Source organism: Vulpes vulpes, chromosome 3, assembly GCF_048418805.1.
Source record: "Vulpes vulpes isolate BD-2025 chromosome 3, VulVul3, whole genome shotgun sequence".
Classification (NCBI taxonomy): Eukaryota; Metazoa; Chordata; class Mammalia; order Carnivora; family Canidae; genus Vulpes; species Vulpes vulpes.
The window spans coordinates 84,271,208-84,288,498 of record NC_132782.1 but is presented as its reverse complement, the minus strand read 5'-3'; the positions used below and the strand labels follow the sequence as shown (position 1 = coordinate 84,288,498).

Sequence of the window (17,291 nt, the reverse complement as noted above, 5' to 3'; positions counted from 1 at the left end):
CCAGTGGCATTTGTAGTCAGAGGAACCCACATGGGTAGAGATGTGCAGACTTAGCTTGCTCGAAGGATTTCATGTATTTAAAAATAAAGGAAGCCATGGTGACAAGGGCAAGTGAGGGATTTAATTAAGTACGGTGACTTTACCTGAGTTTCTGTAACCTTTGAGATTACCGATAACACTGATTGAGTTGTTTATTGATTCTGGACAGAATATGATCTCAAAGGTCAATCTGGGAGTGTGTCCATGATGCTTTGCCAACACTCATGGCTGGGGGAAAGGGCCCTGCTACTGGCTCCAGTTCCAGTCCTGTCCCATTTTCAGTATACACATTCCAGCCTCACGGAATCATTGCGATGGGAAGGGAAGCTGCACACACGCAGGTCATCAAAGACTAGCCCACACTGCTGAACAAAAGTTGAGGAGACTCACAGAGAGAAAGTGGCCATGGACCTGATCCCAAGCTTTTCCACAGAAACCTGGCTTCTTCTGGCCACCAGCCTGGTGCTGTTCTACCTGTAAGTAACTACCCAGGTTCATCATCCCCGGAACCTTCTATTTATGTTGCTAATCAGCATCCACTCCCTTTTCCTTGTCTGTTTTGAGAGTCAAAGGAATTAAGAAAGGAGAAGTTGCTTAAGTGTTGAGTACTTCAAACATGCTGTGAACACCTAAAAGATTACTATTGACCTCACCAGATCTACTGAAGTATACCTACCACACCGCAACTCCAATTCCTGTAGCTAGGAGGGTTTGAGTGACAGTAGTTGCTTCTGGGGGTGATCTTCTGATGGACCACCAGTTGGGACCTAGGCTAATTAAGCAGAATTCAAGAGAGGCAGAATAAAATCAACAGGCCGCAATACCCTGGGGTCCTCATCCCTTTTCTAATCTATGGGGATTCTGGAGGCCGAGGGAGTGGCTTGAGTCATTGGCTCATTACCTTCACCTTCTGGTCTGTGCCTTCCACAGGATATGTATTGGATTGGGCCTGTATCACTAGGTGGCTCCTGCTCCCCTCCCCCTCTACCGCCAGGCATTATGAATACAAGGCACTTGATGCACCCTGACAACCGAGGGGGTGCTAGAGATGCTTTTCCCCCTCTTCTGACTGAGCTCTTCCCTCTTTCCTGCACCCCTCTACTGGCCATCCCTCACCCTGTACTGTGCAGAACTCCTTACCCTTAAATCAACATCTTTAGAGCTGAGGAGACTTGGTGGAAACCTTCAAAATTTATTCATTTCACCTTTTCCTTCCAGTCTCTGGAATGGTTAGCATCAGGATAAAGATTTCTTTCCCCTATCCCTCAATATGAATCTGCCAGCAGCCAAGAGGCAGAGCTCTGAAAGCCAATTTGGATTTTAACTATGCTTTTGCCTTTATATTACAGTATTGGAGGAGGAATTGAAACATCTGGCAGAGGAATTCCTTTCAGTGATGGGATTCCCACCATCGTGGAGCAGTTTGGGAAAGGATTGAGTTTTACAACATGGGTAGGGACAGACCCTCCATGTCATATTTGACCTCTGTCTCAATTTCACTCTCTTTAAGAGGAGGAAATCATGAGATGTGAACATAGAACATGGAACATAGAACATTTTCATTTTCTAAGAGAAAGGTTAGAATGCTAGGTAGTGTGGCAAGACATTTTCTGTATGATGACATTTAAAATGAATAGGTAGTGTTTAATTTCACTCTACTTAAAATAGGGTTGGGTTTGTTTTTGTTTTTTTTTTTCTGAGATAAAAGTCTTTCCTGTATGCTTTTTCCTACCAATAAAAGAGGGCTGTTGGTTCAGCCTTTGTGACTATAAAGGTGCATAAATAGCTTACGTCTTCTAGAGTAATATGAATTTAGTGTACACATGCATACATCCATGATATAGGCTGTATGTGTCTCAAATGCAAGTGTCCACTTGTTGTTTTAAGGATCTCACTACTCACCACAGATGAGTAGTGAGACAGAGCCTGAACTGATGTGAGAGGCATCCAGGTAGAACTGGGGATGGAGCGGGAGAATATTCCTCCCTCAGAACAGACCTCCCAGAAATACTCCTCTGTCCTGGTCCCACAGGAGATCATCATGGGACCATAAGGTTAGCATCTTGTCTGCTTGAAGCGAGGGAACAAGAACACACCATGTAAGTTCCAGTGTGTCATCTGGCAGTGGGGCTGTCACTGGATACTGTCACCACCAGGCAAAAAACACTATAGACTAAGACACTGGTGTAACCAAGACTCAGTAGCTGTAGACAGTGCCCTCTGCAGGATGGAATGCAAAAACATTTTTTTTTTTTTTTGGTAAATTTATTTTTTATTGGTGTTCAATTTGCCAACATATAGAATAACACCCAGTGCTCATCCCATCAAGTGCCCCACTCAGTGCCCGTTACACAGTCACCCCCACCACCCGCCCTCCTCCCCTTCCACCACCCCTAGTTCGTTTCCGAGAGTTAGCAGTCTCTCATCAAAAACAATTTTAAAAAACGGCTTCATTGTTAGGCCCTTCATTTGTACCAGCAGCTGCGTGACTCTACCAAGAAGAGGGAGGCTGGAAAGAATCAGAAAAATTCACTCAGCCCACTCCCTGTCATCTTATGGAGCCATGTGGCTTTAGACAGTACACAAGATCTTTCCTTGGGACCAGTGTTCCTGACTATCCCTCACTTGCTTGGCCTCACTTGGGAGTTCATGGAGCACAGTGAATGTTCAGAAACAGGTCTTGATTTAGAGTGGTGGTGATGGCAAGAAGAGAATGGAGGTGGGACCACCTAAGACTACCCTGGCTTCTACAATTGGTGCTGATGAGTCCAGCTGTACTAGAGGAAGGATCCAAACACTCAGTCGGGCACAGCTGAGGTACATCCACTGGTCCCTCAAATACTGGTCATTTTGTGCAATTTTGTGAGTTTGTTTACATTTTATATGATTTGCTGGATTTGTAGGGACTATTTTGAACATTTACTGTCTTCAGGCTAGCCCCCCGAGATGAGGAGACAAGGTCTTCATTCCAGTCTATGGAACATTTTATCATTACTCATTTTTGTTGCATAACATGTATTCTGCTGTCAACTGGAGGTGTCTGGACTTTGGAAGGTCTCATATCAGATAGCACCTGCAGGGCATGTACCATCTCTACCCAATACCGTTTCCAACTGTACTTTCCTTATTTTCCTCTATGGGGTAAGCCTTGTAGGCTTAGCAGGTTTGTGGGTAAAATGGTTTCTGGCAGCTCCTGGCCTCAGCCTCTCTTCTTCCTCCACCCTGCCATCCCTCAGCAAACCTAAGTAGAAGGGTTCTAGGTATCCCCCAGTTGTGGGATTCTACACATGACACATGAAAGAAAGATGATTGTAGGCAAGCCTGTCATAGGGAACATCAACAGTAATGGGTTTCTCAGACAGTGGAAGCACAGAGCCAGTAAACTAACTGCTTTGTGAGTAACCATCTTGAAGAGAAAATGAGTGTACCTGGCAGTGTGCTGAGCCGGTGAGTATCACAGGTTGAAGGACCAGATGCCATGACGGGAAGAATCGTCTGGAAGGGGATTGTTTCCTTACTGATTCTTTTATATGGAGTCATTTGGGGCACATATGGGCCAGTCTGTCTTCTCTGCAGCTCAAGAGAACCAGACTTCCTGACAACAGAGACTTGGGTGGAGCTGAGTTTCACTTTTCTATGGGACAGTGAAGTTTGGACATAATTTTTATTATACAAACATAAGAGCACTGTAGTTGCTCAAGGCCTCTCTCTCTGAAGATAGATTTAAGAAGACCCATATTCAGAACCATCACAGAGCCTATACTGAAAGAAAAGCACAAAGATCTCTGAGCAAACTGTATGAGTATTTTCATGGTCGGCTCTCAGTAACCTCTCAGCTCTTGAGTAGATGCAATTAAGCAAAATCTCATCACTAGAGTAGAGAATCACATTACCTCTTTCCACCTAGAATGAGAATCTCCAAAATCATGGAAGAGTCATTTACTAAAATAGGCATAACTGAATTTCCTGGAAGAAATCAGCATGAATCTTTCAGGAGCACTCAAGGGTGGAATATTTATCAAATATTCATTCTAGGATTGAGACCACGACATTTTCAGCTACTCTTAGCTAATCATTATTACGTTTTGACAGTCTCACAGTGGAGACTGGAAAGGAGATGATCAACATCATCATCAGATGATGATGAGTGAATGCAATTATTGCTGTTGGAATTGTTGTTATCATTTCTTGCCGATTGTTACCTCCTCCCTCCCTTGTCTATTCCACTTCTGTGTCATTGACTGACCAGCCCCAGCACCTACTCCACCATCCCTGTGACCTGGCTTTCTCTTTTGCTTTATAGCTATGGGACCTACACGCATGGACTTTTTAAGAAGCTGGGAATTCCTGGGCCAACACCTCTGCCTTTTTTGGGAACTGTTCTTGGCTATCGTAATGTGAGTATTGTTTGAGCTATGACTTTTGCTTCTGTCAGTTGCAAGTCCCACTTTAATTCCATAATAAAAGTGCTCCTTCTCACGAGGAAATCTTCGATTTCTGACTTTCCAGAAATGGTGTCAAGTCTACCCCAGAGCTCTATTGTCTGTTATTACGAGCCTCAGGGTTTGCCTCAGTGGGCAGCCCAGCTCTCTGACTAATTCAGCATGGAACTTGATGCTTTAGCTTATGAGCATTATGAAGAGGCTTTTGTTTTGTTCTTGGAAGGTGTGGATTCCCAGGAAGACATCATCATATTGGTATTAGGAGAAGAGAACCAAGGGTGTCCGTGCTAGTGGTCCAGTGAGCTATGTATGCTAGAATCAGACTTTTTTGTTCTTGCACAAGCCCTGGATAGCCCTTTCCATTTCCTGGATGGTTCTCGAACTTCAGATTATTGGGCAGCCCAAGATTCACCACTGGGGAATTTGCACATACTTGAATTCTCTCACGAACTGACCAACCCCCTGCAGTTATTTCCATGCATCTAATTCTCCCTTTGCTAACAGTGAAATCTCAGCTTTACTTCTCTACCTTCAAAAGAGACACCCTATGTGTGAGTTCAGCAGGGAGGGAGTTTAACTGAGGTGAGATGCTGTTTCTCTATTGACTTCAGGTTTTAACCTTTAAAGGACTTGTGTTGGTTTTGGTTTTCCTACAAAGCAAGAACCACCCATATATCCCTAGAAAAGAGATACTTTGACAAAATTATTAAGAAATTAATGTAACTGCTTGGGCCTGGGTGGGTAGCTCAGTTGGTTAAGCATCAGACCTTTGAGTTCAGCTCAGGTAATGATCTCAGGGTCATGGGATGGAGCCCAGCATCTGTTCCACATGCAGCATTGAGTCTGCTTCAGATTCTCTCTCTTCCTCTCCCTTTGCTTCTTCCCTGCACCTCCCACCCTGCTTGTGCTCTCTCTCTTTCTTTTTTGAAATAAGTCAATAAAATCTTTAAGAAAAAAGAAATTAATGTAATTGAATGGAATATACTAGTGACACACAGACTGATGTTGGTAGAGTGGTTGTGGGTAATCCAGCTTTGATGCCTTGTCTGAAGCCTAGCCTCTGGACAGGGGTTAGAAGATCACATAGAGGAAGTCAGCAGTCTCACCTGCAAGCTGCTCTCGGCTGTGGAGTTCCTTTCCCACAGATCTGAGGCTTGTTTCTGTGATTCCACTTTGTTGCGCGCTCTGCGGCAACACGATTAGGGTCCTGGGGGTAAGGGGTTGAGGAAAATAAAAGAAAAGTAAGAGATGAGGACAGGAGGGACACAGTGGGTGATGTCCAAGCAGTGTCAACTTTATTCAAGGTTCTTACGGTATTATATAGCACAAGCAGAACAAAGATAAAGGAATACCTACCTGCAGCATGACAGACCCTACTGACACAGGAGGGTCCTAGTTAATAGATAAACATGCTATTCTAGGTGCATACGCTTTCAAAAGGACAATAGATATGATTAACCGACCAGTAACAATAGCACAGACCCCTATTTAACTTTACCACCAGGCTAGAACACATTATATCAATTGTATTATGTGGGCAATCACGTAAAAGCGATCTCCGGAAACCATTGCTCAAGTCCCTTCTCAAGCAGCCTTATAAGTAAATGAGGGACGCAAGTCCGAGCTTGGTTTGGTTTAGAAACTCTAGCTAGCCTGTGGCCGTCCACACCGCTTTTCCCTACTGAGACTCTCAGTGCCCAATTATCGTCTAAGAACTTCTGGACTTTCCCTCTGAAGAAACAATAATTTCCTTTCCACTTTTCCCAGATCAATTCCTTAGTACATACACCCAAGACCACATTTCTGGGATCCTGATTTGTATTGTTAAAACATCAAAATCACAGTTGAAATGTAGGCACTGGAAGTCTTGTTGTTGTTCTTTTAGTGATAGAAGTGAAAACTCTTATCAAGTATTTTAATTGGCTCTGATATTTGTGGGATGAGGGCATTATCCCCTCTCTGTGTTGTGATGGAGAACGGGAAGGCAAGTCCACTCTGTCATTCATTCATTCCTCACTTTCTCACTAAACAAGCATGTTTAGACTCATGTAAAGCTGCTAGATTAAAAGAGGTCACTGGTGCCTTAATATCCTAAATCAGCTGGGGCACCCCCCAGGTGGCTCAGTGGTTGATTATCTGCCTTTGGCTCAGTCATGATCAGAGTCCTGGGATCGAGTCCCGCATCAGGCTGCCCACAGGGAGCCTGCTTCTCCTTCTGCCTATGTCTCTGCCTATCTCTGTGTGTCTCTCATGAATAAATAAATAAAAATCTTTTTTAAAAAATTAAAAAATAAAGAGTTAAAAATTAACATAAAATAAAACAAATATCCTAAATCCACTGGAATCTAGTAGGGCTCATGAGATCAACAAGCAGAATGCTATCTGACATTCAGAATATGCAGCCATGCTGCCTTTCCCTCAGCTCCAGTTTTCTACATGGCCCTGAGGTAATGATTCAGAGGGTTCTGAGATTTAGATATAATGCACAAGCCAAACACATCAGACACACAGAGACTACCCAGTCCTCCCAGACAGGGTAAGATGTTCAGTATCTCCAACACTTGGAAATAGTGCAAGAGGGACATGAAATTCTCCATTTCCATATATCCTCTGTTTTCTCTCATTTCTGATAGCCCCCTGTGATTAACAGCTTCCCTCTATCTGCTAGTGAGAGGCTGTAAGGCACATTTCATGCGATCTAAGTCATTTTGTTCCCCATTACCCATAGGGCTCAGTACATTTAGACTAATAATATGTTTTGCTTTTTCTTGCAGGGTTTTTGTGATTTTGATGAGAAATGTTTTAGAAAGTATGGAAGAGTGTGGGGGTGAGTATTCTGGACATTTCCATTGGCTAGGCCTGTTGTGATGAGGAGGACCCTGTGGTGTGGACAGTCTTAGTCGAGAGCCCCTTGTGATGAAGCCTGCTGTAGTAAAGCTTCTGGAGGCTCTCCTTCCCAAGATCCCATTTGTCACCACGTGTGCAGCTCTAAGTGTAAATCGGACCTGGAGTGTATCCTTTATTTATACTCTGGATTAAATATATCCTTTCAAAGAAGGGTTTGGATAAACAGAATGGAAAACCATTTCTACTCACCTTTTCTTTTTTTATGTATATTTTTTATTGGAATTCGATTTGCCAACTTATAACACCCAATGCTCATTCTGTCAAGTGCCCCTCCTCAGTGCCTGTCACCCAGTCACCCCATGCCCCCGCCCACCTCCCCTTCCACTATCCCTTGTTTGTTCCCCAATGTTAGGAGTCTCTCATGTTTTGTCACCCTCTCTAATTTTTCCCACTCATTTTCTCTGCTTTCCCCTGTAATCCCTTTCACTATTTTTTATATTCCCTGTATGAGTGAATTTACATAATGATTGTCCTTCTCCGATTGACTTACTACTCACCTTTTTCTTACTTTTTTGTAAGTGTGGAGTTTGTTTTGTGTTTTTCTCTTAGGCCCAGATTTTTCTTTCAACAGAAGTATTCAATGTATAAATGTTTCTTTGTTCTATGGACTTGAAGAGATGTAAGAGAATTTTAAGCCACAGTATTGCTGGTGAGCTGATGGACTTGGTGATTTTGTAGTATGATCTTGGCTTCTTGCCCTGGATGCTCCTGTTCAGAGCTGCCAGAGGTTGGGTGAAGCTGAGGGAGAGATATGATGTGGTTCTGGAATGCTCACAGCCAGGAGTGTACCTCCTCTTACCTCTTTATCTTCTCTGGTCACATCCTCAGAGACCGTGGGGCTCTGAGTGGCAAGGCCCATAAGCAGCATGATGGAATAGAAAGAAGACAGATCTCTGGATGGACACTGGTTTAGCCCCACTGTCCCTGTCCACCTTCAGCACTGCTCAACTCTGAATGGAGTCAGAATTACATCATGTGCCCCGGTTCTGTCTTTACTGTGTGGCTCTCGAGCCTGGCTATGGACAAGAACCACCTGGGAGAGCTTGTTCAAAAAGCAGATTCTTGGGCCCCATGTCAAACTTACTAACCTAAGTTTCTTCTGGATGATATATATAAACATTATCTGAAATGTCTAAAATACATCAAAAATATTTGAAACGTTCTAAACATGCAAAAAACTGTAGAGAATGGAACTATCCATGTACATATCACCTAGAGTTAACAAATGTTCTACTGTTATTTCTAATCATGATGTCAGAGTTTAGATTATATAATGTCAGGATAAAAGTTGAGACTTCCAGGTGTGGCTGCAGCTGCAGAAACTGTCATGTTAATATAATCAGTTCTGTTTTCCCGACACAGGTTTTATGATGGCCGACAGCCCGTGTTGGCTATCATGGATCCAGACATGATCAAAGCAGTGCTAGTTAAGGAATGTTATTCTGTCTTCACAAACCGACAGGTAGGCATAGAGTTATTTTAATTTTACTTACTTACTTATTTATTCATTCATAAAACTTTCGTTTTGACACAATGACAGACTCATAGGAAGTTGTCATAGGAGGTCCCATGTTGTATGGTCTTCAAGCCCTTTCTCCTAAGGTAATATCCTGCATAATAATAGTACAATATGGAAGCAGAAATAGCCACTGGTTCTAAACATTGACTTATTCAGATTTCAGTGATTTTAGGCACACTCAAATGTGCACGTGTGTATTGCTCCTGAACACTGATCTTACATGTAGACTTGTGTATCCTCCACCCCATTCATCTTATAGAGCTGTTCCATCATCAGTCTCCTGCTTACTTTCTTCTGTAAGCATGGTATGTAGCTTGTCTTTTTGTTGTATGAGAGTCTTCTGCAGAGCAAACATTTCTTATCTTGATAAGGCCAATTTAACATTCTTTTCCTTTTATGGGCTGTGACTTTGGCATCAAGTTTGAAAACTCTTTATCTAGCCCTAAGTCCTAAGGATTTTCTCAAAGTAGTTCATTTTATGGTTTACATTTAAGTATATACTTTTATGTTTTATATTTGTAATATGAATCATGCATAGTTTTGTGTTTCACATTTAATTCTGTGATCCATTTTGTGTTAATTTTTAGTGTTAATTGTGAGCTGTGACACTTAGGTCAAAAATCCTTATTTCTGGCCTATGGATGTGTAAGCACTCCAGCATCACTTGTGGAAAGGCTGTACTTCCTGCATTGAATGGCTTTTGTACCAGTATCAAAACTGAGTCGGGCCTATGTGTTTGTATCTATTTTTCAATCTCTGTTCTGTTCATTGATCTCTGTATCTATCCCTCTACTGGTGCCACCGTGTCTTGATTACTGTAACTATACAGTAAGTCTCAATATCATGAACAGTGATTCCTCCCATTTTATTTTTGTTGGAATTGTTTTAGGTATTCTAGCTCCTTTGCCTTTCCATACAAATTTAGAATTAGCTTATCTATGTTTGCATAATATTTGCCAGGATTTTGTAAGACATGATTTAGACCTACCAATCATTTGTGCAAAATCTATATCTTTATTATGTCATGTCTTTCAAAGCATGAACACAATATGTGTTTATTTAGGCTTTCTTTGAGTCTTTTCACCGGCATTTCATTCTCAACAGGAAAACCATGCATGTTTTGTTCAATACACATCTCAAGTATTTCACCTTCTTTGTGTGATTATAGTTGTTATTGTGTTCTTAATGTGTTTTCACATATTCATTATCTAGAAATGTGGTTGATTTTTGGTGTTGATCTTATTTCCTACATCCTAGCTTAGCTCATTTATTAGATGCAGAGATGTTCTTTTTTATATCTCCCAAGATTTTCTACATCGCCAATTATGTCACCTGAAATAGGGACACTTCCATTTTTTTTATTTTAGAAAAGTATTTTATTTTATTTTATTTTATTTTATTTTATTTTATTTCATTGGAGTTCAATTTAGCAACATATAGCATAACACCCAGTGCTCATCCCGTCAAGTGCCCCCTCAGTGCCCATCACCCAGTAACTCCAACCCCTGCCCAACTCCTTTTCCACCACCCCTTGTTCATTTCCCAGAGTTAGGAGTCCTCGTGTTCTGTCACCTTCACTGATATTTCTCACTCATTTTCTCTCCTTTCCCCTTTATTCCCTTTCACTATTTTTTATATTCCCCAAATGAATGAAACCATATAATGTTTGTCCTTCTCTGATTGACTTACTCCACTTAGCATAAAACCCTCCATTTCCAACCACATCAAAGCAAATGGTGGGTATTTGTCCTTTCTAATAGCTGAGTAATGTTCCATTGTATACATATACCACATCTTCTTTATCCATTCATCTTTCGATGGACACAGAGGCTCCTTCCACAGTTTGGCTATTATGGACATTGCTGCGATAATCATTGGGATGCAGGTGAGGGACACTCCTATTTTTATCTTTCTAATCTGCATGCCTTTTATTTCTTTGTTTTGTCTTATTGCACTAGCTAGGATTTCTAGTATGGTTTTAGATAAGAGTGGTGACAGTGAACATTTTTGTCTTGTTTCTGATGTTAGGGGTAAACGTTCAACTTTTCACCATTTAACTATTTATACATGTATTTTTACGATGAAAACTATATATTTAAATGTGATGTTTTGATTTATAAAGTGATCATCACAAATGAAACACATTAACCTATCTATCACCACCCAGAGTTACTTTGTGTGTGTGTGTGTGTGTGTGTGTGTGTGTGTGTGTGTGTGTGGTAAGGCCATGTAAGATCTACTTTTTAAACAAATATAAAATATATGGTAGTGTATTTTGATTATAATCACCTTGCAGTATATTCGGTCTCCAGAACTTATTTTTCTCAACACTGAAAGTTTGCACCCTGTGTTTACTATTTGCCCTTCTCCCTCCTCCCAGCCTCTGATAGCTACCATTCTACTCTGTTATTGAGCTTGACTTTATTTTTCTAGATTCCACTAATAAGTGAGATCATGTGTTACCTGTCCTTCAGTGTATGGTTAATTCCCTTAGCATGTGGTCATGTTGTCCACGTTCAACCATGCTGCTGGAAATGGCAGGATTGGGCAGCCCTGGTGGTGTAGTGGTTAAGTGCTGCCTGCAGCCTGGGGTGTGACCCTGGAGACCTGGGATCGAGTCCCATGTCAGGCTCCCTGCATGGAGCCTGCTTCTCCCTCAGCCTGTGTCTCTGCCTCTCTCTCTGAATAAATAAATAAGTAAATCTTTAAAAAAAAAAAAAAAAAGGAAATGGCAGGATTTCCTTTTTTTTTAAGGTTGAGCAATATTCAATTTTCTTTATCCATTCATCCTTCTATTTAAATTTATGTATGTATACATGTATGTATTTGTATTTAAAATCTAGTTAGTTAACATACAATGCAATATTGGTTTCAGGAGTAGAATTTAGTGATTCATTCCTTATATACAATACCCAGTGCTCATCACGGGTGCCCTCCTTAATGCTCATCACTCTTCTAGCCCTTCCACCATCCACCTCCCTCTATTGACCCTCAGTTTGTTCTCTATCATTGTCTCTTATGATTTGTTTCCCTCTCTCCTTTTTTTCCCCTCACTTCGTATATGTTCATCTGTTTTGTTTTTTAAATTTGACTTATGAGTGAAACCGTATCACATTTGTCTTTTTCTGACTGACTAATTTCACGTAGCATAATACTCTCTTGCTCCATCCATGTTGCTGCAATTGGCAAGATTTCATTTATTAGATGGCAGAGTGATATTCCATTGTGTGTGTGTGTGTGTGTGTGTGTGTGTGTATACACCACATCTTCATCCATTCAAAGGTTGATGGACATTTGGGCTCTCTCCATAGTTTGCCTATTGTTGATAATGCTGCTATAAATATGGAGCATGTATGTCTTAATCTCTATTTTTGCATGCATTGTAGTACAATTGCTGGATTGTAGCATAGTTCTATTTTCAACTTTTTGAGGAAATTCCATACTCTTTTCCAGAGTGGCTGCACAAATGTGCGTTCCCACCAACAATGCAAGAGGGTTTCCCTTTCTCCACATCCTAACCAACATCTGTTATTCCCAGAGTTGTTAATTGTAGCCATTCTGACAGGTGTGAGCTGGTATCTCACTGTGGATTTGATTTGTGTTTCTCTGATGATGAGTGATGTTGAGCATTTTTTCATGTGTCTGTGAGCCTTCTGGGTGTCTTCTTCCGAATAGCGTCTTTTCATGCCTTCTTCCCTTTTCTTAACCAGATTATTTGTTTTTTGGGTGTTGAGTTTCATAAATTCTTTATAGGTTTTGGATCCCAATCTTTTATCAGATATATAATTTGCAAATGTCTTCTCCCATTCTAAAGGTTGTCTTTTAGTTTTGTTGATTTTTTCCTTCACTATGCAGGAGCTTTTCATCCTGATGAAGTCCCAATAATATGTTTTTGTTTTTGTTTCCCTTGCCTCCAGTGATGTGTCTAGTAAAAGTTGCTAAGGCTGAGGTGAAAGAGGTTTCTGCCTTTTATGTGGTGTGCCCCTTGTTTCTTGCTCCTGTCAAGATTTTTTCTTTGTCTCTAATTTTTTTGTCTTCAATTTTTGACAATTTTATTATCATGTGTCTTGGTGGAATCTTTTTTTGAATTCAATCTGATTGAGAACTACATATCCCAAGATTTCTGTGCATTTCCCTCAGTTTGGGAAGTTTTCGGCCATGGTTTTTTTAGGTAAGCATTCTGTCCACTTCTCTCTTCCTCTACTGGGATCCCCATAATGTGCACATTCTTTTACCTGATGGTGTCCTATAAATCCTGTAGGATTTTTTCCCTAGGTTTTCTTTTTTTTCATTTTCTTTTACCCCACTCTGGATAATCTGAAATAATCCAAGAGGGGATGGTGTTTCAGGTATTTGAGGGCCACAATCCATCAGCAATTGCATGATCCTTGACAGGAAGCACAGTGGAGGGTTCTTGTGGTTGCAGTGGCTATTGGGGTCCTCAGTAGCATCACCAGATCCAATGCCAGGGGACTAGGGCAAGCAGAATGGTGGCCAGAGTTGGTGCTACACACACACTCATCTGTGGGGGCTGAAACCAGGCACATGCTCCCAACAGGGCTGGGCTCAGTGATGGGCACATGGGTACTTTGAATGTCTGGGCTGTCTGTGTACACTCATGTGGCTGCAGGAATAGTCACTACTGCATGCATGGCAGTGGGGGCTTTTGACTGGAGTTCAGGCTGGCAGTGTGTAGATGTGACGTTTCAGGGATTAGCTGTGGTCTCATGTGGCAGTGCAGTCCAGTGACTGGAGTCAAGCCTGGCCTCAGGGACCTGAAAGCTGCTGGGGCCTGGGCTGGTGTGGTATGTATGTCCAGTCACAGGGGCCATGGCTGGTTGTGGGTGCAGATTCTGAGGCTCAGGGTGTAGGTGGTGGCACTGGCTGAGGCAACTCATGAGAGGGCAGATGGAGCAGAGCAGGACTCAGGCAGCTGGAGTCAGCAAATATGAAAACCTGTGGGACTATCAGCAGCAAAATCTTACAGGGTGCACTGTGCTGTGTCAGCTGTTGATTCAGCAGCTGCTAAGGCTGCTAGGGTCCTCTGCAGAGCAGGACACAGGGAACCATGGTTACTCCTGTCACTTTGCTGATACTGATAGTCCTGCCTTTCTTTGTTCCTTGCTCTGTCTAGATGTGTCAGCTATGCCAGTCTCTGGAGGTTTGAAGCCAAAACAGGTCATTTGTGCTGTGCCCTGAAGGGCTGGGGCTAATGACCTTTAGTCCTTTTCCCAGCAAGAGGAATTCTCTGAGGCTGGCGGGTGTCCTCTTGGTGCTGAGTAGTGCTGGCCTGACTCCTGGTATGATGCAGACAAAACGAAGCTCTTCTCCTTACTTTTCTAATGCGCTTATTCTCAGGAGTTTTGCTCCACTGTGTTGTTGAAGCTTCTTAAATGGACTCCTAAGCTCGTAAGTCTATTTTGTTTGTGAATAGCTGTCTAACTGTTGTCCTTTGAGGGTTAACAGAGGCTGATGTGTCCTGTCTCATCATCTTGGTGATATCACATCAATTCTTCCTCACCGAGTTGATGTGTGCTATAAGGTTTTATGATGATCTTTGTTAAATTGAAGTAGAGTTCTTCTGTTTCTAGTTCTTTTGTGAATTTAAAAAAAATTTTTATTTATTTATTCATGACAGACAGACACACACACACACACACACACACACACACACACACAGAGGCAGAGACACAGACAGAGGGAGAAGCAGGCTCCACACAGGGAGCTCAACGCGGGACTCGATCCCGGGCCTCCAAGATCACACCCCGGGCTGAAGGCAGCACTAAACCGCTGGGTCACCGGGGCTGCGCTCTTTTGTGAATTTTTATCATGAAATGGTTTTGGAGATACCCACATTAAAACAAAATGTACTTTTGGAAAATGGTAGAAAGAGTCAAGGTTGTTGGCTTGATAGGCCAGTCCCAATATGAGAAACAGAATTATCTCTCTCTTTTCCCTAGGTCCCTTTGGGGAAAACACAGGGGAAAGGATTTCCATGTAACTGTATCATTTCTTGAGAATAGCAAATAGATTACTCTCTTTTTAGGATAAACTACTATTTAAAAAAAATACCATATTACGCATCTGTTTTTTGAGTTTCTCATGCTACGGCTATATTTGAAGGCAGTACTGCTCTGTAGCAACAGTTTGCCAGGCCATCTGGCTATCTTCCAATGCAATTCTACTCTGCACACCTTGGGAGAATGCATTAGGTATTAATCCAGTTTATTCTCCTGGAGGAGTAGTTTCCCTGCCAAATTTTCCATACCATATTTACACTGAAACGGAGATTGGAATATAAACCTGGAAACACTACAGTTAGTGTAGTGCTGCCTCCTTCAGACTCACAGGAAACTAAGCATTTCAGATAAATATCTATTGACTATCTAGCATAAGGACCGCTACTAAGGAGACACTCACTAAATATTTGGTGAGTAATAGATGCCCGTTTAACAAATTCTCCGAACTGTGGAGACCTACAAAACTTAGGTATGGCAAAATGTGTTTTGCTTTGACTCTAGTCTTTTGGTCCAGTGGGATTTATGAAAAGTGCCATCACTGTGTCTGAGGATGAAGAATGGAAGAGAATACGAACATTGCTGTCTCCAACTTTCACCAGCGGAAAGCTCAAGGAGGTAAGAAAAGAAGAGGTCTTTTCATTAGGACGTAATGAATGCACCTGGGGATAAGTAGAAACTAAGATTGTAGTCCACCTGTAAGTGGTACTCTGCTGTATTTGGGCTTCCTAAACATGGTCTTTTATCCTCATGTCCTAGAGGAGGCATGATAAAACTTGTTATTAAATGTCCTTTCTTGTTCCATGTTTGTGAAAGCCATGTCATTCTAGGTCTTCATTCTCGGATTTAACTTCAGGTGGTGTTGTATTTTGTGTGTAGATGTTTCCCATCATTGGCCAGTATGGAGATATGTTGGTGAGGAACCTGAGGAAGGAGGCAGAGAAAGACAAAGCCATTAGCTTGAAAGAGTAAGTAGGAGTGGGGCTGCTGGAATTCCAACTCTGTCATGGCACTTTCCAGCTGCTGCCACAGAGCCCAATTCCCACTGTTTAGTTACCACAGCAAAGAAGCTGAAGTAGACGTGTAGTGTTACAACCCCAATGGGCCAGCCAAGGAGAGGTAGCTCGCCTAAAAAGGCAGAGAAGCCAGGAGGGAGAGGGTCTTCTTTTGTGTACACGGGTCAGGATTAATTCATCTGCTTGATTGTCACCTTGGATATTGTGGAAGACAAAAATATGTGCTTGAAAAAAAGGAAACACAATTCTTCCAAATCTTTGAGTGTAGAGAGTAATGAATGGTGATGGTGGGGACCACTTGGTACATATTGCTGGGCACTGGGTGGGGCAAGAAAGTTTTCATGTGGAACTTGGGACAACTTAAATCCCTTCCTGATTTTGTTGAGGATATAAGCAAAATACTAAATATTAACTTTTATGACCACTTGTCCATCTTTCAAACTCAAAAGGGAGAAGGCCTTGCACATGGGATGGGTAGGGTGAAAAAGTAGCCTAAATTGAGATATTAGCCTAAATTGAGATATATTTTATTTTTACAAAAAGTTTCACTTATTTATTTGAGAGAAAGAGAGAGAGAGAGAGAGAGAGCAAGCCCATGCAGGGGGCAGGAGCAGAGGGAGTAGCAGACTGCCACCCTGAGCAGGAAGCCCAAAGTGGGGCTTGATCCCAGGACCAAGAGATCATGACTGGGAAGAAGGCGGAAGGTAGCCATTCAACTGACTGAGCCACCTGGGTGCCACGGGATGTATTTTAATATTGCAGGATGAACGGATGCATATTAGGACTGTCCTGGCAGAACTAGTAGCATATGATCACTTAGCTATGGCATCCCCTAAGTCAGTTTTGGTGTGATTTAATATATATTTTTTAACTAGGAACATTCTCAGTTCTTACTGTTTCCAGAAATGGGTGAGTCCTCAGGGCAATCTCAGATCAATGGAGATGAGACAAAGTGGGTCTTTCAGGAGACTTGGCAGAGGTGTAGAAAAAAGGGATGGTATTCCTGGCATCACAGAACAGGGTGTTGGTGTTCTGTAATGTGCTAAAGAGGACTCAGCTCCGAGAGCACAGAGACTGTGGTGAGAGAAGATCCAGATCAGTTTCACCTTTCCTGACTCCCTGAGGAAGCGTCAGTTATTCCACCATTTGTCCTGCTCAGACACAGTGATTATCCACCTTCTACTGCCCTTACTCAAAACACACTTGTGTAATTTGCCTGATTTGGGGTCTCTATCCCTCCAAGATTAAGCTCCTTGAGCTCAGAGGTCTCTCTAACTTGCCCTGGTATCCCCATCACCCATAGCACAAGGCCAGCTGGGTCACTGGCACCTCACGAGCACCTCATCAGTGA

At 42.1% G+C, this 17,291-nt stretch overlaps 1 protein-coding gene across 2 annotated transcripts in view; it reads left to right on the top strand.

The window, feature by feature from the left end:
* Nucleotides 1-256: 256 nt before the first annotated feature.
* LOC112935745 (cytochrome P450 3A12-like) overlaps nucleotides 257-17,291 on the top strand; it is a 39,918-nt gene continuing 22,883 nt past the window's right edge. The window contains exons 1-6 of one of the 2 annotated variants that reach the window (XM_026019628.2): nucleotides 257-515; nucleotides 4,343-4,436; nucleotides 7,256-7,308; nucleotides 8,751-8,850; nucleotides 15,429-15,542; nucleotides 15,804-15,892. In XM_026019628.2, coding sequence (XP_025875413.2) covers nucleotides 445-515; nucleotides 4,343-4,436; nucleotides 7,256-7,308; nucleotides 8,751-8,850; nucleotides 15,429-15,542; nucleotides 15,804-15,892 — 521 coding nt within the window. In that variant the 5' untranslated portion in view covers nucleotides 257-444. Of the gene's footprint in view, nucleotides 516-4,342; nucleotides 4,437-7,255; nucleotides 7,309-8,750; nucleotides 8,851-14,041; nucleotides 14,317-15,428; nucleotides 15,543-15,803; nucleotides 15,893-17,291 lie in introns of those variants that run through there. The other variant, XM_072753089.1, reaches the window with a different exon arrangement.